The 27,414-nt window shown below is 37.1% G+C and overlaps 1 protein-coding gene and 1 long non-coding RNA gene across 5 annotated transcripts; one reads left to right on the forward strand and one right to left on the reverse strand.

The window, feature by feature from the left end:
- Window positions 1-4,897: 4,897 nt before the first annotated feature.
- LOC114315951 (uncharacterized) lies at window positions 4,898-27,414 on the forward strand. The gene is made up of 4 exons (XR_014342599.1): window positions 4,898-5,273; window positions 6,447-6,541; window positions 26,749-26,821; window positions 26,959-27,414. It is a non-coding gene; the product is annotated as an uncharacterized LOC114315951 (long non-coding RNA).
- On the reverse strand, window positions 7,565-10,331 carry LOC114298409 (uncharacterized). 4 transcript variants are annotated; one of them, XM_082892290.1, is made up of 3 exons: window positions 9,325-10,107; window positions 8,944-9,204; window positions 7,565-7,817 (listed from the first exon to the last, which is right to left on the reverse strand). In XM_082892290.1, exons 1-3 carry the CDS (start codon window positions 9,362-9,364, stop codon window positions 7,726-7,728), a joined length of 393 nt encoding a protein of 130 aa, XP_082748416.1. In that variant the 5' UTR covers window positions 9,365-10,107; the 3' UTR covers window positions 7,565-7,725. The 4 variants fall into 4 exon arrangements, 1 of the variants encoding a protein (XP_082748416.1); XR_014342595.1 differs by having other exon boundaries at window positions 7,565-8,167; window positions 8,944-10,321; XR_014342594.1 differs by lacking the exon at window positions 7,565-7,817 and adding an exon at window positions 8,483-8,688 and having other exon boundaries at window positions 8,944-10,321.

A 27,414-nucleotide genomic window follows, 5' to 3' on the forward strand; every position in this document is an offset into this window, starting at 1 on the left:
ACTTTTCCAAAAACACCATTGTTGAGTCTCTCTCTCTAGATACTACCTTCTCTCTAGGTTTTGATCTAGTAGGAGTGATTTGCTCACCTTTGGCCTTTACAAAAAAGTTGTTGATCGTCGAGGGCTACATTTTAATTTGAAAATCTCGGGTTTTGGAGCACGTTGGGTTTTGTCGTCTTCTCCTTTGGGACTCCGAATTTGAGGTAGGGATATCCTACTCCTCTCTATGGATTTTGTCTTTAAATTTTGGTATTTTGAGATGTTGGGGTTGGTTTGGTAATTTTGTGAAAGTTTGGGGCTTTTGTGCAATTTTACAAAAGTTGGGGTTTTATTCATAATAAACCTAGATGCATGTTTGGAATGGAGAAATGGAATAACTGTTAAATCATTGATGAAAATGGGATCTAAGGGTTGAAATGTTAATTATGGGAATTGACCTAATTACATTGTTTAATTAATTGAGATAATTAATTGAGAAGAATGAGGAAATGAAATGTTGATTGAATATCCATTTGTGCATTTATGTTCTGTTTAGAAATATCTGCTTTGGGCTATCGGTGGAGGATAGTCGTGATTGTTGTAAACAATGCATGATGATTAGGCAAACTGAAACTAATCAATGAAGTGTGTCATGGAACTTGACGGTTGATAGAATACATTAACTATATGTATTGGGTGATTGTATATAGAACCATTGTGTTTGTATACGTTATGTGTAGAGGAGGAGAAAGGGGATGTACTCCGCGGTTTAGGGGAAGATAGGGGATGTACCTCTAAACCGGATAGTGTTGGGAGAAGATAGGGGATGAACTCCGTAGATACAGCTCATATGCTTGTCTAGAGAAGTGAAGATAGAGCTCATATGCTTATCTTTGTGATGTGTGGATATAGCTTTTATGCTTATCGGTGGATATTGTTGTTATACATATCTGTTGTAGAATGTGGATATAGCTTATATGCTTATCTGAATGTGGGATATAGTTTTTATACATATCTGTGGAAATGATGATAGAGCTAGCATGCTTATCTGTTGAAAAAGGGAAAATGAAAGGTAACTTAGACTCATAAGTTGTATGACATAAATGTGTAATTTATGTGAACGTATCAGTGTTGACCATCTATCAATTGCTAATATTTTAGTCATTGTTCATGGTTGGTTTAGTGTATTTCTACTGGGCTGTGGCTCACCCTATATGGGAATATCATTTTCAGGTGCAGGAAGCATGCCACCTCCAAGGACATAGCTTGGGAGGCTAGAGGCGGACACAGTTTTGTCGTTTTACTTTTTGGTGTATTACATGTAACTTCAAGCCAAGGGCTTAATGTGTATGAGTTAGTACTCTTTTGTTGTAACCAAGTGTTAACTTGGAAAGATGTAAGCCCGTAGGGCATTTTGTTTTGATGTTAACATGTAATACTAATGTAATGGAACTCTAATGTATAAAAGAATGTGGTTAGTTTATCTATCAACGCTTGTCTTATTTGTTGGGTTTAATGTTATTATTTTGAGGGCGTTACAGAAATAGACAGAAAAGCTCTCATCTTCTCATTGGCGCTGAAATGATTGAGCGTTTTCCTTTCACTTCTCTCCAAAAGAAAGTAGAAAGTTATATAAAAGAATTGATGAATCCCATAGTCAAGGGTTCTTGATGAGTGGTGATGAACAATATACAACTCTGAATTTTTTGTTTTGTAAATTATCATTGGATTACCAAAGAAGATATTGAGGGAAGTTTTGTGATATTGAAACCAAATTATGTTTCTTGCTCTTCCCACCTAAGCTCCTCTCCTGCAACAAGAAGAACTAAAAATTTTGGAGTAAGTGAATTTGGGTTTGAGAATTTGGAGTCAGTGAGTGAATTTAGGTTTGAGAGAAGTTGGGTTGGAGAATTGAGTGATTGCGATTGTGGTTGGTAGTGGTGGGAGCACTTGCAAGGGCAGAGGATAAAGGGAAGAATTGGAGAAAAATGAGAAAGCGTGAGTTTGGGTAGGAGGGGGTGCGTTTACATTTTTCTTTTGAAATTTGCGACCAAAATATAATTTTTTTTACTTTTACCATTTTAGATTTGACTGAAGGGGCAAAATTGATACAATTGCAAAAAGTTTGAGGGTAAAATTGAAATTATTCAAAGTCTAGGAGTGTAATTGAAAATCGAAATTAAAATATAAAGGTAAAAATGAATTTTTTTCTAAAAAGACTGCACCCAATAAATAAAAAAAAAAAGAGAGAGAGAAGAAAGTTAATAGAAAAAGACTGCACTCACTACAACAAAAACACACTTTACTGGCACTATACTAGCGGCTTTTTTTAAAAAAAATGTCACAAAAAGAATATTTGGTGGCATGTTTTAGAAAAATGCCACAGAGCCACAAAAAATGTGATTTAATAGCATCAATTTTATAACATTTTATAAAAGAATGACACAAGAAATTATTTTAATGACATTTATCAAAAGATGCCACTAAATAGTAATGGCATTTTTTTAAAATGTCACTAAACTAGATAGATGTAAGTTACTTTTTATGGCATTAAGTGAAATGTATCATAAACAAATATTTTATGGCATTTTGAGAAATGTCACTAGATCAAAAAATTTCCAAGCTATCTAATGTCATTTTTGAAAAAAAAACAAAAAATATCAATATACTTCCAAAATTTTTTAAAATGCACAAAATAAATATAAAAAAATAAGTTGAACTCAATATAACATGCTATCAATTGGACCAATTTGAGACAAAATCAAAAATTTAAGGTTAAAATCGATTCAATTGAAATTACAAAAACTAAAATGACACAATAGCCAAAATAGAGGGACTAATAGTGTAATTTGGCCTAATTGTTAGCATTTTTTAATGACAAATATGCATATAAGTGGCATATGTTATTCTTTTGGAGGTAAAATAATAAATTTTCTCAACTTAGTGAGTAATCTCAATAAATTCAACGATCATTTTTCGTCAAAAATACTAATGGTATTATTAATTGGACCAAATTGACAAAAAATTAAAAATTAAAATTGATCTAATTAAAAATATAAAGATCAAAATTAATATTTATTTATTTATTTAAAATGTGAACAAATTTACTTATAAATAATTAAATAATTTTTTGATACACTACTATCAGTACAGGAAATTACACCTTTAGCGACTAAAAATGGTGACTACAAAAAATTTGGTCGCCAAAGATACATGCTTTAGCTACTAAAAAAAACTTAGTCGGCAAAGGTACACATTTTAGCTACTAAAAAAAATTTAGTCGTGAAAGGTGCAATCTTTGCCTACAAAAAATTATGTAGTTGGTATTTGCTTTATGTTTGGCGATTAATTGGATTTTAGTCCTTGAAAATAGGGTTTTCAGCGACCAAAAAAAAACATTTGGTCCCTAAATGTTCAATCTATAGCTACAAAAATTAATTTAGTCGGTATTTATTTTACTTTTGGCGACTAATTAAATTTAGTCGTTGAAGGCAGGGTTTTGGACAACTAAACAAAATTTAGTCAGCAAAAAGTATAATATTTAGCTACTAAAAAAAATTTAGTAGCCCTTTAGTTGACTTTTAGTGACTAAATTTTAGTCCTTCAATTGTAATTAAAATTTTGCAGGGAGGACTTCAAACTTTTGGAGGGATTCCTAAATTAATTGGCAACAAAAGTATCTTTTAGTTGGAAAAAATTTACAACTCTTTTATTTTAGAGTAAATATCATTTTCCTCCCAAGTTATCATGCGTTTTTTATGTTGATCCTCATACTTCGATTTATTTTAATTTAGTACCTGAACTTTTCACAAATTGATTAATTAGACCCCTGCCGTCACCTTCCGTCCACAATTGGACGGAATGTGTTGATGTGGGGGGCAAATTGATTGTATAGTTTGGGGGACAAATTGATTTTTAATTTGAGGGGTAAATTAATTTTTAAGGTATAGTTTGAAGGGTAAAATGAAATTTTAAATGCCACGTCAGCACATTCCGTTTAATTATAGACGGAAGGTGACGATAGGGGTCTAATTGATCAATTTATAAAAAGTTCAAATATTAAATTAAAATAAATTGAATTATGGGAGTTAACATGAAAAACACGTGATAATTTAGGAAATAAAATAATATTTTCTCCTTATTTTATGGGAGGAGAACAGTTAAAACCCCCACCCAAAAAAAAAAGAAAAAGGGCTAGGTTTTCAAAACTCCCCCCTTCCCCCACTAAAAAAAAAAAGGCTAGGTTTGCCCACTCACGCTTTAGAATCAAGATCCTCTACTTGGAGTTCTCTCCTTCACTTCTTACTTGCAAGGTTATTTTGGCTCATTTTTTGGCCTAATTTCAATGATCTGAACCGTTCATATTTTTAAATTTATTGAGTATATCATACCTGTAAAAAATTAAGTTGATCGGATATCAAAAAATATGACCTTATTTGGTTTGTGCTTCCCAAAAATTTTTGGGAAAAATTCTCTATAAATAAGTTTTTAAAAGTAATCAAACCAAACAAATTTTTCCAAAAATTTTTCCCAAAACTTATTTGGTTTACAAGTTTTCCAAACAAATCTCTCTCTCATACACATCAAATCAATCACTTTTTCCAAAACTCTCTCTTAAAATAATTTTTCAAAACATCTTTTGAAAAAAACCAAACCAAACAACTTTTCGTACTTTTTATCTCTAAAACTCATCTCCCAAACTCAAACCAAACATATCCTATGTATTCGGAAAATTGTTTATTAAATTTTTTTAAAAAATATTTTTTAGTTTAATGATCCAAACATATAACTTTTGATATCCGATCAATTTAATTTTTTACAGATATAATATATTCAGTAAATCTTAAAATATAAACGGTTCAAATCATCAAAATTAGATCCAAAGTTGAACCCAATAACTCTGCAAGCAGGAAGTGAACTCAATGGGGGATCTTGATTCCACCTCGTAGGGGCCAAATTACCTTTACTTGGAAAGCTGGTGTGTGTCTCTTGACTCTCTGCCTCTTTCTTCCCCACGCCTTTGCCCTTGTTCCACGATCTCTTTCGCATCGTCATCACACCGTCGCACGATCTCTTTCTCTCTCTCTCTCTTCTCTACTATTGAAGATCGAACATGGAGGCTTCTCAATCTCTGCTCCAACGCAATCACAGCGATCGTCGTCAGCTCCTGAGTTTCATACTCTCATCAGGTTTGATAAAGGAGCTCCGGTCCCTTACTGGTGCCACCTCCTCTGTCTCCGACTCTGATCTTGAACTTCTCAGCGCCGATTACGTCCTCCAATGCGCACAATCCGGTTAGTTTCACCCCTGTTTGGTTGCCGAGAAACTGTAGGAAAAAGAAAAAGGAAAAAAAAAAGAAGTGAACTAAAAAGAGTTAACACAGTACTCTGTTTGGCTGCGAAGAAATCAAAGAATTCATAGCTAAATTAAACTAATACAACTATTTGGCTGAGTGTGTTTGTGTCTTTTAAACTATTTGGTTCTCTTTTTTTCCTTTTTCCTCTGTTTTCTCAACAACGAAAGGGGGGGATTTTAGGGTTAGGGCTATATTAGGACCGTAGGAGAAAGATTCTAGTCTTTTTAAATGGAAATGGATAATAGCTAATTTGTCGCTTTAAAGTGCAAAATCAGACGCCGAAAGTTATTAGGGTTAATTGGCACTCAATAGGCTAAGGTCTCGGAATTAAGAGGTGGTGTTTAGGGGCTGCAAATAGTGCCCTGAGAAAAGTAACCTGTTGGTTTAGTGGCAGGAAGAAGAACCATTTGTATATTCGGTCTAGAATTCCTTGGAAATTACTCGGGTCTCTGTAATTCATCGCACAGTTTCAAACACAAATTCTCTGAATCCAAATCATCTATTGACTAGAATTATTACATAGATACTTATAGGTTGCTGGACCTTTTCTAATTTTTCTAGGATTAATACATGAAAACTATAAAATTTTGATCATTCAAACATTTTGGACCTAAATAAAATCACATGCAATGATTCAATAACATTCTTGACACATGAGATCCATAGGCTTCATCTAGAGCCGTTATCCAAGTTCTTTTTTTCAAAACATATTTGCCTTAGATTACTTTACTAAAACCTAATAACAAAAGGAAGCTATCTAGCTGCCTACGAACCTATAAATTTCATAAAATGAAGACTCAACTTAACGCTAAACTCCACTAGAAGGTTCCCTACATATGCTCCATGTAATTCTTTGTTTTGTTGGAATCCATGTGAAATTTCAGATTTACCCTTTTCTTCCTTCTATGGTGTTCTTTTCTTAGAAGAAAAAAAAAAAATTGTTAAGAAAATTCATGCCATTACCTCTATATTGTTTACTCCAAAGTGCATAATTTAGTTGTTCAGAGGAAAGCGAATTCGGAAATCTTTTGATTGGAATGGGATAGGGTTGTGACTGATGGTGGTGCTCTTAATTGTTGAAATCTCTTGATTCATCTTCTTTGTTCTGTAGGATCCGAGTCTTGTCTTTGTTCGCCGTGGAACCTCTAGAACAAATTCAAGACAAGGCACTCTGAGAAGAAGTGACTCCATGTGGCACACAAATTAGTATGTTGAATGTGAACATATATATGTACTAGCGTATGCCCGTGCCTGAAGGCACGGTGCAAATAATATTGTGATCAAAATACAATTGTAATTCATACGTATCATATTAAAATTTATAAAGTCCGTAATATGTTTTGACAAAAATATTGAAAAAATATAAAGAAATACTATTCTTTTTAAAAAACTTAAAACAATTTTATTTATACCACACGTTTTACAGAACTCAAATAAAATAACAATGAAATTATCCAGAACTCTGGTGATGCAGCCCATGAAGAAGCACCTAAATACTCCCACTGCCAGTAAACAAATAATAATTTTCTTGTTTAAAAATTTCAATAAAAACTAACAATTATTCCAATTGATATATATAATACTATCAAATAAATAATTATTATGTTGTTTAAGAATTTCAATTTAATAGTTTGTCCAACAAACAATAAAAGCTAAATAAATTAAGATTCTAAAAATAAAAATAATAATAAATACAGTATTGTGATTTCTCAGAAGACGTGAAATTTTCGGACCCCTTTCCCGGGTTGGTGGTGGGTCACCCAAAGCTTCCTCTTTTTCTTTTTTTTTTAAGACTACATTTTCTATCGCTTTTCTTGCTTGCTTTTTCCTTCTAGCCAATCACATTACGCCCGCATATCCTTGGCAACAACTATAATTTATCAAGCAATAGATTTTAACACTTTCTGATTTTAACACCTTCAAACTACTGATTTATGGACTAATAAATAGTACAAATCTAATTTATGGTGCGTTTGATGAGTATAAAATTTTGATTTATCGTAAAGTATGGGTTTCTAATCAGGTAAGTCCTCAGGGTTGGTCTGGAGGTTTAAAAATGTATCACCCATAAAAATTAAAAAATGTATCACCCATGAAAGTAATGTGTCACCCTAGTGTATACTCGTGTCTAAAAGGAATAATGTAATTAATTATAAGATTAAAATATAATTAAATTTAAAAGTATTGATTTAAAATGTAATTTATCAAATTTATTGACTTTAACATGAATTTTGTGTATGCCTAGACACGGGCATACGAAAAATATTTATATTATCAAACAAAAACACCACAACAAAGGCCCGTCACAAATTTGCATCAAGGAAAAGAAAAAAAAAAGGAATTAATCTGTAAGAAAAACCTCAAGTAGTCCCGATCTAGCCCAGCAACTATTACAGTTTTCCCATCATGGTCAGCAACCTTGCAGCAAAAATCATAAAGGTCACCAAAAAATTGAGCTTCATCAATGCCAATCCACATCCAGCTGCCAACATGTAACCAGCATTTAGAAGATAATAGAAAAAGCATTAAAAAAAAAAAAAAAAAAACTCCAAACTTAAATATAGGACTGCAATGGTGTTAATCATGAATAGCATTACGGCATTAGCAATCTGCTTCTACAAACGGACTGCTTAGTCCTCATCCTGCTGCTCCAACACCATGATCAAGAATATGATTGGAGTCTCCAATCCATTCTAACTTCTTTTTGTCTTATTGTAAACCTTTTCATCATGTTGTATTAGAAGAGGTGGATCGAGATGTGGTTCAAGATGCTCATCATCTTGCTACTGATGTAAGACATTCTGCTTAGTTTAATGTTTATATTGTTGTGTTCTACTCAAAAAAAAAAAAAAAAAAAAAAAATCATGAATAGCATTTGGTTTCACATTTAAAAATAAAAATAAAAAAGAGAGCCTAAACAGTTAAGATTGCTTGTCTACCAGTTAAATTAGCTCCAACACCAATAATTAGAAAAGTAACTTGTACAATGTCAAGCCGCAAGAAACAATCAAATTCTTCTTACATAAAACCATGAAGATTATAATAACATCACTTCAATATCACTTACAATATATCAAACACATCCAACTTATGAAGCTACCAAGCCCATAGAACAACTGGGACACCATAAACTGAACCAAATTTTTTTTTTTTTTTTTTTTTTTTATAAAAAAAAAAACACAAATCAAATGGTTCAAGTTTGAAATACCTTGGCATAAGCCTCATCTCCAAATTTTTGCCTAAATGACAACAGATCCGGCAACGCCCAACAGGGAAACTTTGTCCCATCATGTGTCACCACCGAGTCAACCGCATATCTCGTATCCTTGCTTGACTTTATTATTGCAACATTTCTACATTTACATGGTTGGCCCCAAAATAATAGTTAAAATAAAATAAAATTCTTTATGCATCCAACATAAAATTAACACATTGTTATCATGTACAATTAATTAACATTCAGAATTTCTTAACTACATAACACCATAAAAGTGTTGAGAATAAATTGCACGAAATTAACAAAACCCTCAAATTCAAAACCCTCAGAACCCCCAACTTTACAAATCAAAACCCTCAAATTCACGAAATTAACAAAGTCAACAAAGTACCTGCCATTGTTGCCCTCAGATTCGACTTGACGAAGGAGAGCTGTTGTTTTTCCAGCGAACATTGGCCCAACAATGACGTGAATCTCACCGGAAGGGTGGTGAGACAGACCCATCCGATCGCTGCTGCTGCCATCAACTGATGAAGCCAATGAAAGTGGGGATTTGAAGGAAGACATTGGAGGGACTTAGAGAGAGGGAAGTAGGGTTTGATTGAGATGAGGATACCGATCTCTTTCTTGTTGGTTGCGTCGACCGATCTACCTTACATTTGATCAACACTTTACAAATCAACACTTCACAAATCAGAGTGCACAATTGGAAACAAAACAGTCAACAGAGCAAGAAGAACAATGTAGGTTTATTTTGGGCAAAAGAGATTACCCAAAAGCAAAAGAAGCTGTTTGATTAGCAAGCCAATCATTTACCCCAATCACAGAAGCTGTTTGATTAGCAAGCCAGAAAATTAGATTGAGAGACACAGTTAGCAGAATTACTATGTATAGACACAAATAATATGCAAAAAAACTATGAAATTATTAAATATGGGCATCAACTAATACACATTCTTGGTATATGAAATTATTTCTATTTCCTTGATCAATCAAAGACAGCTGTACAATACAATAGAGTTTAGTGTCTCTACTGATTCCTTAAAAGAAGAAATACAGTTGCAGAAGTTCTGAACATCCAAATTGGGCAGTATGTTTTTTCCCCAATTGTGCAATATGTTACATGCGTTTTACTATGTTCAGATCTAAAGTTCTAACTTTGATATTGAACGATTTGAAAATCCTATAATGTTCAATTTCAAGTCAGCTTTAAAATCTGCACCAAATACAGTAAATCAAGCTCCCAAATAAACAGGTTATAAACCTAGATAAACCCAAATAAACAATGGATATAAACCCAAATAAACAATCAAACCCAACCTCAGGAAAGAAATCATTTACCCCAATTGCAGAAGCTGTTTGATAAACAGGTTATAAACCCAGATAAACCCAAATAAACAATCAATATAAACCCAGATAAACCCAAATAAACAGTCAAACCCAACCTCAGATTATAAAGACGACAGGAAGAGGTAGAAATCTTACCTTCGGAGCCGAGACTGAAGAGCAGGAGCGTCAGGAAAGAGGGAGGGTATGAAAGAAGAAGAGAGAGAGAGAGAGAGAGAGAGAGAGAGAGAGAGAGAGAGGGAATGAGGAGGAGACGTGGGTGAGAGGGAGAGAGAGATAAAGATAGAAGGAGAGGAGACGTGGGTGGGTGGAGGTCTAATGTTTGGGCGGGAGCTACATAAATCTGAGTCGTTGATATATTCTCAGGATTGATATAGACCATTGATCTAAAATGTATCTCACATACATTTTATATATTTTTCAAAACCTGTTCTGTTTTAATAATACATAGGTTCAGATCAAAATTTAACCTATGTATTATATTTGATTTGTTTGGAATTATAGATTGTACTCTATATCAATTCCAAATAAATCTGTGAATTACCTTGGGAGAGAAATTGGGGTTTCTGTGTGCGTTGGAGAGGAGAAAAGGAGGAGAGAGAGACGCATAATCAGAGGATCCAAGTAGCACCACCTCCATTTGAAGAGCATTTCAACGCACACAGAGAAATTGTATTTATAAAAATATATTTAACAGACTGTACTATACAATTCCAAATAAATCAAATATAAAAAAAATTAAAATATCAAATAATGCACACCAGTCAGTGCTATGCAATTTAAAAGAAATTAAAACTTAAATGCACACCAGTTAGTGCTACTGCTGCTAATCAAATTATAACTACATAAGAACCAAGTTTGACTGACAAAAAATAAAAACAAATAAATAAAATAAAATCCCAATCAACAAATCCAATTGTATAATTGCATTGTGTCATGATCTAGAACCAAGTTTGACTCAAAGGAAACACCGCAGAGTGAGAATATTTTACAAACATGAGGGGCATATTTATAATTTACCCTTTTTTAAGATTTTGTGAAAATTTGAGAATGGAGATTTAGAGGGCTGCGATCCATCACATTCTTACAGTATATTGACATAGTTTTTAAATTTCTTTTGTCTGGAAACTGACCAATAACAATAGACGAAAAGATAATCAAGTGGTTTACTATTAAATCTAGGATTACATCTCTTTTTAAGGCAGGTCCCTAGGTAATCAATGAATTTCAATCAAAGAAGATAGAGAAACAATTGCTGGATATGAGTATCCTAACAATTGTTAAATGCAAAGCAAAGCACTAACCAACAAACTCAACTTCAGAGAAAGTTTCGGATGTGTAATGACTTCACATCAACCATCTCCTCATCCTTAAATTCCTCCCTGAAATATATTGAAAGCATTCCATCAATTAACCATAAAATAATAATAATAAATAAATAAATAAATAAATAAATAAATAAATAAATAATGTATACAATAAATGTTAATGGTATAGACAAATGCATAGTAATTGAAGGGAAACACTAACACACTGGGTATAATAATGTTTCCAATGCTAGATATTGATAATGTTAATGGTTTGTTGATAGCATTGGAAACAATATCAATATCTGGCTTGTAGTCCTTCAAATTTGATTCAAGTTTGATTCAGCACTGGTATTTTAGTTTGATTCAAGTTTGATAGCATTGGAAACTATATGTTAATTGTATTCAAATTTGATTCAATTCATGTCCCTAATATAACAATATCAATATCTGGCTTGTAGTCCTTCTCATTGACACCCATAACAAACATGGGAGCATCCTTACCTGGAGCAGAAATGACAACCTTCTTTGCACCACCCTGGTGATTGAAAAAAAATTAAGAGCAATACTATCAACAAACCATGCCGTCATGAACATTTGCAAGCCAACAAAATAACAAACATTGCCCAATTGAGCATAACATGTCAAGTCAAAATCCATGAGTGGGGCATTGTACCAGCACTGGTATTTTAGCCAAAGAAGAAAACAGATTCAACATGCAACACTTCCATTTAAAAAAATAAAAGAACCAGAAATCAATATTGATGAAAGCAAGACAAATATATCTCTTCAACTATATCAGAGAAAGTATGCACACAAATCAAAATACCAATCCATAAAGCAAAAAAATAAAGGCAAACCTTCAAATGGGCAGCAACTTTGTCCTTATCAGTAAAAACTCCAGTGGACTCAACAACATATTCAGCTCCAGCTTCACCCCATGGGATTTCCTCTGGGTTCGTAAATAAAATCAAAAAATAAATTATTAATAATCAAAGGGTGCCATTTTGAAAATAAAATGAAACATAAAGATAGCAAAATCAGCTTATAATATCTCATACCAAAGACTGTGACAGGTTTGTCACCAAAGAGAAGGGTCTTAGAATCCTGAACCTTAAGCTCATTTTTTTTCCATTGACCATAAACACTATCATACTTAAACATATAGGTCTGTACAACACAAAACCAAAATTAAGTTAGCTGAAGATGGATGTCCTAATGGATTTCATGGCCAAATGATGCCTTGTGGCCACTGTAGCAGATATCAAGGTTCAAAAATCCCATTGTCCATGATAGAAAGGAAAAAAACCAAAAAGGATATGCATTGCAAAGGGAAATGCACCATGCTTTGTTGCAGAAAGACTCACTGTCATTAGGGTAAAAACAAACACAAAGAGAGAAGGGGAGAGACAGAAATTGAACCTTGCGAGTGCGAGTTCGAAATGAGGGTGGTTGTCGATGCTGAAATTTTTATTCATACGAAACAGATTGATTGGAAAAAAACCTAACTTGGATCATCATCCGTATATCATCACCAACCTGAAAAAGTGAAACAAAGAGAAAAAAGATTCATCAAATATATCAATGTATTCATGAATGTATGTATTAATGAAATGAAGAAGAACAGAGAGAGAAGGGAAAAAAAATATCAAACCCAAATGCACCAATCAAACCCAAGAATGTTATAAACAACCCTAAAAATGTATGTATTCATGAAATGAAGAAAAAGAACAGAGAGAGAAGGGGAAAAAATATCAAACCCAAATCACACCAATCAAACCCAAAGGAGGCAGCGATCACATTACAATGTGGCAGTTATTCATGCATTGGGTTTTCAGAAGCATTTCTACTATTTCACATCAAAATTACAATAAACATCTGGCTAAAAAAAAAGTGCAAATCAAAACATAATTGAAAAACAATACAATAACTTACTTTTCCTAAAAAAATGTGGCAGTTTCTCTCATTTCCAAACAAAAGCCTCAAAAAATTGTCACTACCACCTATAAAAATTAAACCTTTATAAAAGAAAATCCAACAATAAATCGTTTTAAACAAAATTCGATCACAACATCAACAAAAAAAAAAAATCACCAACAACAAATAACATAATACCTAAACACATTCAAGATACATCAAACACCCTCTATCACCATGGAATCAAACCCTAGCAGACATATGTATGTATATGTATACATGGGTGTATAGTTATGCTTTATTCAAATTACCCCATGGATTTCTTTTATGCTTTATTCTGTTTTTTTTATTGTTGTTACGTCATGCTTTATTTTCACTTACATCATATGCTTTATTCACTACCTCAGTTCATGTTCCTTGACTGCTTGCTGGTGTATTATTGGTCTTTGTACATGATCAAACCAACTTGGGTGGAATTTATGAGGCTCACTTAGTGGCACGCCTCAGAGTAATGCATCCCAAAAATACCTTTTTTTTTTCCAAAGCAATACATCCCAAAAATACCTTAAGTCCTGCATTATTTTATTTAACAATGTTTTCTTTATTGAAACACTATTTTGGTGTTTCTATTACTTACATTTCTATAATATTTTAAATGGTGGACTCTTAACTGCTTTCATTGCTTAACTTTTCTAATAATCATGTAATTTTAGCAATTTTAAGCTGACAGGGTAAAGTCTAATTTGCCAATAAATTGTGGGTTTTAAATAATTTTATTGTTGGTGGGATTTAGATCCACATGTCCTGTTGATAAAGGTAATATTTTTCAAATTAGTTGGTGTTCTTACTTTCATAGCACTGTGACATATGGAATTTGTTTTTCAATAAATATAATTGTCTATCATCATTTTTTTTAGTTGATGTGTAATCTTACGATTCTTTGGATATAATAGCTGGCTTCAATGTTATCTTTGGAAGGTGAGCTATCTTGGTTATTATTCTGTTCTTTGATTATTATATTTCCCATCTTCAGCTGGTCTTAATTTTTTGTCCTACGATTCTATTTGTCAGTCAAATGGGCAGTTATGTGTTCCAAACAAACTGTGAGTGCTTACTCTGTGTGAAATGTGAGCTTTATCTTTCATGCATTCTTGCTTTTATAGCTGATCATGCTAATTGTTCTTTTTGACTATGATATTTATTCTAGCTTCTTGGGTTTGATCTACACTAAGTACTGTGCAACAACCAAGAGTGTGTGCTATTTTGACAACCGAGAAGAAACAACTTAGAAGTCTCTCATAGGCAAACTATCAAACATGTTGTGGCCATGGCAGTATAAGCCAACATATCAGCACTTTTCTTCACCTCCATTGCCATTCTGCTTCTCATAATCAATGTCATTTCAATTCATAAACAAATACCACAAAGTCTCATAACCAAAACCAATATAAGTCATAGCCAAGAACACTACGAAAATTTCTTCTTGTATTCTTAGATCAATTTTTCATCACTAAAGGATACAGGTCTAAAGATGCCAATGCTAATTACTTAAAATGACAATTACTATCATTAATAAAACTGATAAAAAAAAGTCGAGCAAATTGAAACCACTTATAATTCTTCACCACCACAAACCAGATGTGATAAAAATAATGGTCACAAACGCACGCTGCAATTCTAAATATCATAGCTTGTGATTGCTATAGATGAGGGAAACAACATCAAACAAACCAAAAAAGACACAAATAAAGTACCTGATGCGTTCGACCTGTCAAAAGGTTTATTTTGCACTCATGTGCAAACTCTTTTAAAGGCCACCCACAGTCCTCAACACAATACTTCTCTTCAGTTACAGAGTTCGGCCATGCAACCTTCTTGCAATCCAAGACCTCAAGTTGGCACAAATGCCATCCTTTAGAGAAATCGGCATGCCATAACAATTTTGTGATTGATCCAGTAAGAAAAGGAGGTAGATAAAGATGTTTTTAGCAAAATAAAGTCTTAGAAAGATGCTTTTCAGCAATTTATTCATCAGCACTGTATCCTCTGCAAAGTCCCATCACTTCTCATTGATAGATGAGAAAAAGAAGTTCAAAATCATTCACTTCCTCTGTCTAATTCATGCAAGAGATAAGGAGGAAGCAAAAAATGAAAGTACTTTACAACAGAAATTAGTTTCTTTCTCAATCTAATATGAAGTGACAAATAATTAGAAGATAAGTCAAAATGAAGCTCCTACATGAAATCCACCATTGTTCTATAGCGATCCCGGGTTTACCCTTGTTATATAGTGATCCGGACATGTGTCCGTGAATGTTGGTAGTTGTTTATTTTCTAGTTTGCATCCTCTTTACTTTGTATATTGGGTTATGGGATGTGTTGGGCAGGTTTGTTACAGGTTGGTTGTGCTTGGGAGCCTAGTGTTGCTGCCCAGATTTTTGGTCCTTCGCTCGAGCGAGGAGTTTGTCGCTCGAGCGAGAGTAGTGTTGCCCCGGTTTTGGACCTGAGAGTTGTAGTTTCTGGCTCGAGCGAGCTTTTCGTGGCTCAAGCGGTCTGGGTTTTTCTTCGCTCGATCGAGAACTTCTTGGCTCGAGCGAGAGTTTTCTGTGTCTGGTCGCTCGAGCGACCAATCCTTCGCTCGAGCGAGAGTGTTTTATATCAGCGGACAGCAGCGTCTAAAACATCACTTTTTCACTTCTTTTCTTTGAGCAAACCCTTAATCCGACACTCTCTCTCTCTAAAATTATATTCTCTCTAAGATTTGATCTCCCTAGAGTGTGAATCTAGCCTAGGGCCTTTGTTAAAAAGATAGAGGGTGTTGAGAGCTTCGATTTAATCTGAAAAAGTTTGGATTTGGAGCAAGTTGATCTTGGAGTCTTCATCTCCTTTGTGGCTTAAACTTCAAGGTAGGGATAACCTACTCCTCTCTATGGGTTTTGTCTTTAAATTTTGGTATTTTGAGATGTTGGGCTTGGTTTGGTAATTTTGTGAAAGTTTGGGGCTTTTGTGTAATTTTACAAAAGTTGGGGTTTTATTCATAATAAACCTAGATGCATGTTTGGCATGGAAAATGGAATTAATGTTGAATCATTGATGAAAATGGGACCTAAGGGTTGAAATGTTAATTAGGGGAATTGACCTAATTACATTGTTTAATTAATTGGGATAATTAATTGAGAGGAATGAAGGAATGAAATGTTGATTGAATATCCATTGTGCATTTATTTTCTATTTAGAAATAACTGCTTTGGGCTATCGGTGGAGGATAGTCGTGATTGTTGTAGACAATGCTTGATGATTAAGTAAACTGAAACTAATCAATGAAATGTGTCATGGAACTTGACGGTTGATAGAATACATTAATTATATGTATTGTGTGATTGTATATAGAACCTTTGTGTTTGTATACGTTATGTGTAGAGGAGGAGATAGGGGATGTACTCCGCGGTTTAGGGGAAGATAGGGGATGTACCTCTAAATCGGATAGGTATTGGGAGGAGATAGGGGATGAACTCCGTAGACAGAGCTAATATGCTTGTCTAGAGAAGTGAAGATAGAGCTCATATGCTTATCTTTGTGAAGTGTGGATACAGCTTGTATGCTTATCTGTGGATATTGTTGATATACATATCTGTTGTAGAATGTGGATACAGCTTGTATGCTTATCTGTGGATATTGTTGATATACATATCTGTTGAGAATGTAGATATAGCTTTTATGCTTATCTGAATGTGAGATATAGTTTTTATACATATCTGTGGAAAGGATGATAGAGCTAGCATGCTTATCTGTTGAAAAAGGGAAAATGAAGAGTAAATGGGACTTGTAAGTCGTTGACATAAATATGGGATTTATGTGATTGTATAAGTGTTAGCCATCTATCAATTGCTAATGTTTTAGTCATTGTCCATGGTTGGTTTAGTGTATTTCTACTGGGCTGTGGCTCACCCTATATGGGAACATCATTTTCAGGTACAGGAAGCATGCCACCTCCAAGGACATAGCTGGAAGGCTAGAGGCGGACATGTTTTGTTGTTTTACTTTTGATGTATTACATGTAACTTCAAGCCAAGGGCTTAATGTGTATCGAGTTAGTACTCTTTGTTGTAACCAAGTGTTAACTTGGAAAGCTGTAAGCCCGTAGGGCATTTTGTTTTGATGTTATCATGTAATACTTATGTAATGAGACGCTAATGAATAATAGAAGGTGGTTTTGTTTATATGTCAACGCATGTCTTATTTGATGGGTTTAATGTTATTATTTTGAGGGCGTTACAACTTGGTATCAGAGCGTACCGGGTTCGAATACTTTGGGTACGTGGGAAGTGATTAGTATCACAATGGGTTTGTCTCGCTTGATAGAGACTTAGATGTAGTATCATATGTGATGTGCTTAAATGCTAACATGCTTATGTGACTATGTGGGTATGGGATTTAATTTCTAGGATGTTGATCGGATCCTTGAGTTTCTGGGAGTCTTGTTGGAAAAGCACTTGATCAATGCTGTTTCTAACCGGAACTCTAGTAACGTCTCGGGACTATCATTATCCGGAAATGAAATTCGTAAGTGCTTATGTGTTTTATGTGCTTACGTGGAGTGAATTATTGTTGTCCATGCATTAGGACGTGAGTGTCTAGTTTCGGCACATTTGTGAATGTGCTAACGTTCTGTGTTGCCTTTATTAGGATGTCAGGACGAGGAAGGGGTGCTAGGCGTGGTAGACCTGCGAGGCAGGAAGTACCGTTACCGGAGGAGGTTCCGGCAGTGCAGGAGGGAGTTGGTCAGGCCAATGTGGCCGAGCCAGTGGGTCAGCAGGCTATGGGTGCCTTGGCCAGAGAGTTAGCAGGAGCTTTGGGTATTCTTAGGGCTGAGAATCAGGCAGTTGAGGCAGGGCCTTCCTTCTTGAAGAGGGAGTTCTTCCGGTGTAATCCGGACGAGTTTATCGGGGATCCTAAAGAGCCGCTTAAGGCAGATGAATGGCTCGAACAGACAACGAAGACGTTTGAGATGCTTGGCATCGAGGACGGAGCACTGAAAGTGACCTTGGCATCCTTCCAGCTGAAGGGAGATGCGGGTCAATGGTGGAAGTACGAGAAGGCTCGTGTTGGTGGGACTTGGGAGGCATTTGTGAATGCTTTTCAGGAGAGGTTTTTGTCTGCAGTGGCTAGAGAGAAGCTGAGGGATCAGTTTAGCCGGCTTAATCAGCAGGGCTTGTCAGTGGCCGAGTTTGAGGCTACTTTTACCAGTCTGTCTAGGTTTGCACCTGAACTGGTGGCGTCTGAGGAACGCCGTTGTTATGAGTTTGAGCGGAAGTTGAGGCGGGGCCTCAAGTTGAGAGTTGGTGGGTCCTATATCCGGGAGTATAGACACCTAGTGGACGCTGCAGCTCATATGGAGCTTATGATGCAGGAGGAGGATGAGGGGCAGAGAGGCTCCAAGAGGAGCCAAGATAGTCAGAGTGATGGCAGGAGGCAGAGGGGTTCTAACCCTCAGCAGTCACAGGGTGGTGTGGCTAGATCGACCTTCCCAGTGCCGAGTGTAGGCCCAGGGAGAGGTGGTCAGGGGGATTTCACTTGTTACAAGTGTGGCCAGTTGGGTCACAAGGTTTCTGTTTGCCCGCAGAAGGGTGGAGGTCAGAAAGCTGTTTCTTCTTCAGCTAGACCGCAGAGTCAGAGTTTGGGCAGGGGGCAGCTCTTGACTTGTTATCAGTGTGGACAACCTGGGCACATGAAGAGGTTTTGCCCACAGTTGTGTGCCACTTCGGGAGCGTCTGGTTCTAGGCAGACGCAGGGTTTTCAGCCAGCTCAGTCTGTGCAGGCCTCGAAGGCCAATCCGGGAGTTTCGTCATCCCAGTCTGTGCAGCAGTCTTTTGCTCCGAGAGGTGAGCAGGTAGACCAGGGGCCTACGGGGCGCGTGTATGCCGTTACCGCGCAGGATTTAGTACCGGCTCCGTCAGTAGTGAGAGGTACTTTTCTGTTTTGCAACTCAGTTGCTAATGTGTTGATAGACACGGGTGCATCTCATTCTTTTGTATCTGCTGCATTTGTATCTGTTTTGGAATTGGAGTTAGCACAGTTAGCATCTCCTATTTGTGTGGTATCACCTTTGGGTGGTGAGTTGATTCTGAAACAGGGTGTTAGAGGATGTGATATAAAGGTCGCCGACTATAGGCTTCCTTTTCCGTTTGTTGTCATGCCCATGAAGGGTTTTGATGTTATTTTGGGTATGGACTGGCTATCGTCATACCGGGCTGTTATTGATTGCTACCGCCAGAGGGTTACATTGTGTACCTTGAGCGGGGAGTGGTTCCATTTCTTGGGAGACCGGGTTGGTAGTGTTTTGCCACCGGGGTATGATTCGCGAGGGCGAAGTGAGCTTAGTGGTTTACTTGCTAGCCTTGAGAGTAGCGAGTGTGTTGAGACTCAGAGTGTGTTGCCAAGGGTGGTTTGTGAGTATTCGGATGTCTTTCCCGAAGATCTTGTTAGTTTGCCACCTCACCGAGAGATAGAGTTCTCTATTGATTTAGTGCCTGGTACGGCGCCGATTTCTATGGCACCTTACCGTTTTGCTCCAGCAGAGTTGGTTGAGTTGAAAGTTCAGCTCCAGGAATTGCTAGATAAGGGTTTTGTTCGCCCTAGTGTTTCGCCGTGGGGAGCACTGGCCCTCTTTGTTAAAAAGAAAGATGGTGCCTTGAGACTGTGTATTGACTATCGGAAGTTGAATCGGGCTACGGTTAAGAATAAGTATCCTATGCCCCGTATAGATGATTTGTTTGACCAGTTGAAGGGTTCCCGTTGTTTCTCTAAGATAGACTTGAGATCGGGTTACCATCAGTTGAGGGTCAGGGAGGAGGATGTTTCTAAGACAGCATTCCGTACGCGGTATGGCCATTATGAGTTTCTGGTGATGCCATTTGGGCTTACCAATGCACCGGCAGTCTTTATGGACTTGATGAACCGGATTTTCCGGGAGTTCTTAGACCGATTTGTGGTTGTCTTCGTGGACGACATTCTTATCTATTCGTCTTCTGAGGAGGAGCACGAGGCACACTTGAGAGTGGTGCTTGAGTTACTTAGAGCCCATAGGCTGTATGCCAAGTTTGGGAAGTGTGAGTTCTGGCTGAGGGAAGTCAAATTCTTAGGCCACGTGGTATCCGGGGAAGGGGTGTCTGTTGATACATCCAAGGTTGAGGCAGTGCAGGATTGGGCACAGCCTAAGAGTGTGTTTGAGATCCGCAGTTTTCTGGGATTAGCTGGGTATTACCGTCGGTTTGTGAAAGATTTCTCCAGGTTAGCGTCACCATTGACTAGACTGACTAGGAAGGGAGTCAAGTTTGTGTGGAGTGAGACTTGTGAAAAGTCGTTCCAAGAGCTGAAAGTTAGATTGACCACCGCTCCGGTGTTGATTATTCCGGAAAGAGGGTTGGGTTATGCGGTTTATTGTGATGCCTCACGAGAGGGTTTGGGTTGTGTGTTGATGCAAGAGGGGAAAGTGGTAGCTTATGGCTCACGTCAGTTGAAAATACACGAGAAGAATTACCCCACACACGACCTAGAATTAGCAGCTGTGATCTTTGCCTTGAAAATCTGGAGGCACTACCTTTATGGTGAGAGGTTCGAGGTATTCTCGGATCACAAGAGTTTGAAGTATCTGTTTACACAGAGAGACTTGAATTTGAGGCAGAGGAGATGGATGGAGTTCATCGAGGATTATGATTTTGAGTTACATTATCATCCGGGAAAGGCCAATGTTGTGGCCGATGCCCTTAGTAGGAAAACCATTAGTGATGTAGCTTGTATAGCCATCCGGGAATGGGAGATGTTGGAAGCACTTGGCGAGTTTGATTTGCTACTGGGCGAATCTGTCGAGGCTGCGGCCTTGTTTTCTGTTGTTGCGCAGCCTACACTTGTGATTAGAGTGTTAGAGGCACAGAGAGGTGACCTTGAGGTAGAATCCCTCCGCGAGAAGATCTCCAGTGGGAAAGTTGAGAAGGGTTTGACGGTGTATCCCGACCTGAGTGTGAGATACCGAGACCGTTTGTTTGTACCGGAGGCTTGCCGAGAGGAAGTACTCCGAGAGTTTCACCATTCGCGCCTTACGGTGCATCCGGGAGGTACTAAGATGTATCAGGATTTGGGTCGCCAGTTTTGGTGGCGGGGTATGAAAAGAGATGTGGCTGTTTTCGTATCGAAATGCCTTACTTGCCAGCAGGTGAAGGCCGAGCATCAGAGGCCAGCGGGTTTGTTGCAACCCTTGCCTATTGCCGAGTGGAAGTGGGAGCATGTCACTATGGACTTCGTTGTAGGTCTTCCGAGGACTCAACGGGGTAGTGATGCTATTTGGGTGATTGTAGATCGGTTGACTAAGTCGGCGCACTTTATTCCTATGCGCGTGAGAGATTCGGTGGATCATCTTGCCGATTTGTATGTTCGGGACGTAGTGAGATTGCACGGGGTCCCAGTGACGATTGTCTCAGATAGAGACCCTCGTTTTACTGCTAGGTTGTGGCAGAGTTTGCAGAGTGCCTTGGGCACTAAGTTGACCTTTAGTACGGCTTATCATCCCCAGACTGACGGGCAGTCCGAGCGTACTATTCAGATCCTCGAGGATATGCTTCGGGGTTGTGTCCTGGACTTTAGTGGGACGTGGGAGAGGCACTTACCCTTGGTAGAGTTTGCCTACAACAACAGTTTTCAGTCTAGCATCGGTATGGCACCGTTTGAGGCCTTGTATGGCCGACCGTGTAGGTCTCCAGTTTGTTGGGCCGAGGTGGGTGATGCACCTTTGTTGGGTCCGGAGTTGGTGAGGGAGACGACGGAGAAAGTTGAACTTATCCGTAGGAGGCTTGTTACAGCCCAAAGTCGACAAAAGAGTTATGCCGACCGTAGGAGGAGGCCTTTGGCGTTTGAGGTAGGTGATCATGTCTTTCTGAAGATATCACCTAGGCGGGGTTTGATGAGATTTGGGAAGAGTGGGAAGTTATCCCCTCGGTTTATTGGTCCTTTTGAGATCCTTGAGAGGATTGGCGAGGTTGCTTATCGGTTAGCCTTACCGCCGCAGTTGTCCGGGGTGCATGACGTGTTTCATGTGAGTATGCTTCGGAAGTATGAGCCAGATCCATCACATGTGTTAGATTGGACTGATTTAGAGGTAGATGAGGATGCCTCGTATGAGGAGAGACCGGTTCGGGTCTTGGATAGGCGGGACCAGGTCCTGCGTGGCAAGACCATTCCTTTGGTGAAAGTCTTGTGGAAACATCACGGAGTGGAGAAAGCCACTTGGGAACGTGAGTTGGAAGTCCGTGAGAAATATCCGGACTTGTTTATTGATATGTAATTTTGTATTTAAATTTTACATTTTGTTGAACTTAAGAGCTTTTATATATGTCTTAAGTTGTGAAACATTGAAAATGTTTTGGTTATTGGAAGTATGTTTTGGAACTTGCCTCATATGGAAGTTGAATGTAACATTATAGGTGTTAAGTATATTGTTGACATTGGAAAGTTAGTGCATAATGTTGATGCATGTTAATAATACATATGTTGTTTACATATTGTGATATGTCTCTTGTTAAAGGGATGGGATGACCGGTAATGGGTCGAATTATTGAATGTTAAATTGTAACATTGTTCAAAATGGAGGAAAACCTGTTTTTGAAAACTTGTGCTTATAATTTCGGGGACGAAATTCTTTAAAGGGGGGAGGTTATAGCGATCCCGGGTTTACCCTTGTTATATAGTGATCCGGACATGTGTCCGTGAATGTTGGTAGTTGTTTATTTTCTAGTTTGCATCCTCTTTACTTTGTATATTGGGTTATGGGATGTGTTGGGCAGGTTTGTTACAGGTTGGTTGTGCTTGGGAGCCTAGTGTTGCTGCCCAGATTTTTGGTCCTTCGCTCGAGCGAGGAGTTTGTCGCTCGAGCGAGAGTAGTGTTGCCCCGGTTCTGGACCTGAGAGTTGTAGTTTCTCGCTCGAGCGAGCTTTTCGTGGCTCGAGCGGTCTGGGTTTTTCTTCGCTCGATCGAGAACTTCTTGGCTCGAGCGAGAGTTTTCTGTGTCTGGTCGCTCGAGCGACCAATCCTTCGCTCGAGCGAGAGTGTTTTATATCAGCGGACAGCAGCGTCTAAAACATCACTTTTTCACTTCTTTTCTTTGAGCAAACCCTTAATCCGACACTCTCTCTCTCTAAAATTATATTCTCTCTAAGATTTGATCTCCCTAGAGTGTGAATCTAGCCTAGGGCCTTTGTTAAAAAGATAGAGGGTGTTGAGAGCTTCGATTTAATCTGAAAAAGTTTGGATTTGGAGCAAGTTGATCTTGGAGTCTTCATCTCCTTTGTGGCTTAAACTTCAAGGTAGGGATAACCTACTCCTCTCTATGGGTTTTGTCTTTAAATTTTGGTATTTTGAGATGTTGGGCTTGGTTTGGTAATTTTGTGAAAGTTTGGGGCTTTTGTGTAATTTTACAAAAGTTGGGGTTTTATTCATAATAAACCTAGATGCATGTTTGGCATGGAAAATGGAATTAATGTTGAATCATTGATGAAAATGGGACCTAAGGGTTGAAATGTTAATTAGGGGAATTGACCTAATTACATTGTTTAATTAATTGGGATAATTAATTGAGAGGAATGAAGGAATGAAATGTTGATTGAATATCCATTGTGCATTTATTTTCTATTTAGAAATAACTGCTTTGGGCTATCGGTGGAGGATAGTCGTGATTATTGTAGACAATGCTTGATGATTAAGTAAACTGAAACTAATCAATGAAATGTGTCATGGAACTTGACGGTTGATAGAATACATTAATTATATGTATTGTGTGATTGTATATAGAACCTTTGTGTTTGTATACGTTATGTGTAGAGGAGGAGATAGGGGATGTACTCCGCGGTTTAGGGGAAGATAGGGGATGTACCTCTAAACCGGATAGGTATTGGGAGGAGATAGGGGATGAACTCCGTAGACAGAGCTAATATGCTTGTCTAGAGAAGTGAAGATAGAGCTCATATGCTTATCTTTGTGAAGTGTGGATACAGCTTGTATGCTTATCTGTGGATATTGTTGATATACATATCTGTTGTAGAATGTGGATACAGCTTGTATGCTTATCTGTGGATATTGTTGATATACATATCTGTTGAGAATGTAGATATAGCTTTTATGCTTCTCTGAATGTGAGATATAGTTTTTATACATATCTGTGGAAAGGATGATAGAGCTAGCATGCTTATCTGTTGAAAAAGGGAAAATGAAGAGTAAATGGGACTTGTAAGTCGTTGACATAAATATGGGATTTATGTGATTGTATAAGTGTTAGCCATCTATCAATTGCTAATGTTTTAGTCATTGTCCATGGTTGGTTTAGTGTATTTCTACTGGGCTGTGGCTCACCCTATATGGGAACATCATTTTCAGGTACAGGAAGCATGCCACCTCCAAGGACATAGCTGGAAGGCTAGAGGCGGACATGTTTTGTTGTTTTACTTTTGATGTATTACATGTAACTTCAAGCCAAGGGCTTAATGTGTGTCGAGTTAGTACTCTTTGTTGTAACCAAGTGTTAACTTGGAAAGCTGTAAACCCGTAGGGCATTTTGTTTTGATGTTAACATGTAATACTTATGTAATGAGACGCTAATGAATAATAGAAGGTGGTTTTGTTTATATGTCAACGCATGTCTTATTTGATGGGTTTAATGTTATTATTTTGAGGGCGTTACATGTTCCCTTTTGCGGGCATACGCTAGAACGGCATTTAAAATACCTATGATTATTAATACCATACCTACAAAATTGTGGAATTTATCAAAATTAGAACGGCATTTTAGGTGAATCAGTGGGCCAATCTCCATCATTGCAACATTAATTTGTAGCTCTGTTTTTGTTGCTTCAGTTCTGTTTTTGTGTTCTTCAAACTATGATTCAATGATTAAAAAACAGTGATTGATCATTAGAATAAATGAGTTTCATTAAATTTAATGTTCTTCACTGTTTTCCTTTCATTCACTTGATTTTCCTATTAAGAAACTTAAATTTATACAAAAACAGAGCTACAAATGGAATAAATGGGTTCCTCTTTGTATATAGAATAAATGGGTTTCACTTGGTATTTCTTCACTGTTTTTCAATCACTGTTTCATACACTTGATCAATCACTGTTTTATCAGGTGAAATCAGGTTTCCTTTCATTCACTGTTTTATAAGGAAAATCCACATGTTCTTCAAACCCACAAAATCAAGTGAAACCCATTTATACACTGGACTATCAAGTGAAACCCTTTTCAGGTTTCGGGTCTATATCACTGCTCGATTCGTTGTCACTGCTCGATTCGTTGTCCATTTCAATATTCACCAGATCCTCCTAGCCTTAATACAAATGAAACCCATTTCAGACCCAAAACTTTCAAAAAATTTAAATTTAAATCCATTTAAGAAATCAGAAATCAGAAAAATGCTTGATCAACCCACATGTCAGGTAGGTTGATTACATTATAAATAAATAAATCATTCTGCCCTGTCACTGACTATATGCAAGCTCCCGAAGGGAAAAAAATGAAATTCGGTTTCAAGGTTAACAGAGATATACAGCATAGTGGTATTGCACTCTACTCATTCAAATGGAATTTTTTTGGCATTCTTGATCCAAACAACGAAGAATGAAACAGCTCAATATGTAATAAACATTTTCTTCTAATTTTCCTATATTTCCACAAAAATCAAACAGAAGTAAAATAAATAAAAATAAAACACACATTCAAACAATCAAAAGCGAGAAATTCACCCTTGCATTCCAAGAAGAAGAAGCTCGTTGATAGATGAATCCAAACCCTCCCGATCTTCCTTCTTAGCCAATAACTTGACCTCCTGAACCACATGCCTTATCGCATCATCAACAGATCCAAGATCTTCCATAAATCTCTTCACCGTCCTCCGCCGTAGATCTCCGGTGTCCATGATTCCGCCGTCAATTGCAATTCCCGTCGGCCTTGACTTCTCCACCGTGACTCAGCCGGAACACCCATTATGGTAATCAATCCATTTATTTATAACGTAATCAACCTACCTGATTGATCAATCCATTTAAGTTGGAAGATCAACCCACATGTCAGAAATCAGAAACAACCAAACCCACCAAACCGAAAGAGGAGGGTGAGAGGAAAGGAGGCAGTCGGTGGTGTCGGCATCGCGATGGTCTGTGGTCGTCGCAATGAGGAGAGGTGGTTGGTGGTCGTCGCACGGTAGAGAGAGAGAGAGAGAGAGAGAGAGAGAGAGAGAGAAAGAGAAAGAGAGAGTTCAAAAATTGAAATGAGAGAGAGAGAGAAGATGAGTACCTGTGACAGATCACAGAGGAGAGTTTTGGACCATTACATTTTGGACCGTTGATGCTCAAAGACATCCTAACCATTGAAATTTAGATGAAGTAATTTAAGCTATTGGATCAAAATGTATCTCACATACATTTTGATACATTTTTCAAAAACCTTTGTGCCTTATTATATAGATATATATATTTTGTGTTGTAATTTTTTATTTTGAAAACCACTTTGCTCTTAGTTGATCGTTTTAATTTTGAAAATCTTGTTGTGCATATTTTTTATTTGTCTCTGTTTTGTGCAACAGTTAACCTGTGGTAGCCAAATTGTTGCTTTGAGATGTTCTACCTCTTGTTTACATAAAAGTGTAGCAGCTCAAGGTAAAACTAAAATACTATTCTGATCCAAAAGGAAAGCAGAATAAAACACTGATGCAAATTCCAAGAAAGCATTGATTCAATTCTATAGTGTTGATGCTTGTTTAGTGTTTTATTTGCATCTCATTTTCTAATTGCAGGTTTTTATATTTTTAGCTGCTGAGTATGAAACTCCAAAGAACTCCCTGAATCAGGTCAGCTTTTTAGCATTTGGTGGCATGCATTATTTCATCATGAGTTCATTTCAATTTGGCATTGGATATTATTCTTAACCTCAAGCTTCATTTCAAATTTCATGAGATTATGGAGCTAGTCAGTTTTTGTCCGATGTCCCTTGCTGGATAGGTGCAGTCGGATCATTGTCCAGATCATCCTTAGACTCCATAATAAGTACTATGATGTTTCTCGATTCTTGAAATTTTTTCCCTCTACTCTATGTTTCAGATATTGGCATACATGATGATAAATTTAACCTTTTGGCTTAAGAAATTTTGCTCCTTAGCTTCTACATATTTACTCTGAACATGATAGACAATGTTTAAAAAATTTGAATGTCTTTATTATTATGACTAATATATGTAACATAGTGATAAAAA

This window comes from Camellia sinensis, chromosome 10 (assembly GCF_055761805.1).
Source record: "Camellia sinensis isolate YWXY chromosome 10, ASM5576180v1, whole genome shotgun sequence".
Lineage (NCBI taxonomy): Eukaryota > Viridiplantae > Streptophyta > Magnoliopsida > Ericales > Theaceae > Camellia > Camellia sinensis.

What these genes read in the sequence shown, in the direction of transcription:
- LOC114298409 (XM_082892290.1), bottom strand. Translation starts at nt 9,364, where the DNA reads ATGATTGGCTTGCTAATCAAACAGCTTCTTTTGCTTTTGG. An exon ending in ACAGCTTCTTTTGCTTTTGG is followed by an intron (nt 9,205 to 9,324) that starts GTAATCTCTTTT and finishes ATCAAATGTAAG; the next exon opens with GTAGATCGGTCGACGCAACC. An exon ending in TCTGAGGGCAACAATGGCAG is followed by an intron (nt 7,818 to 8,943) that starts GTACTTTGTTGA and finishes ACATGTTGGCAG; the next exon opens with CTGGATGTGGATTGGCATTG.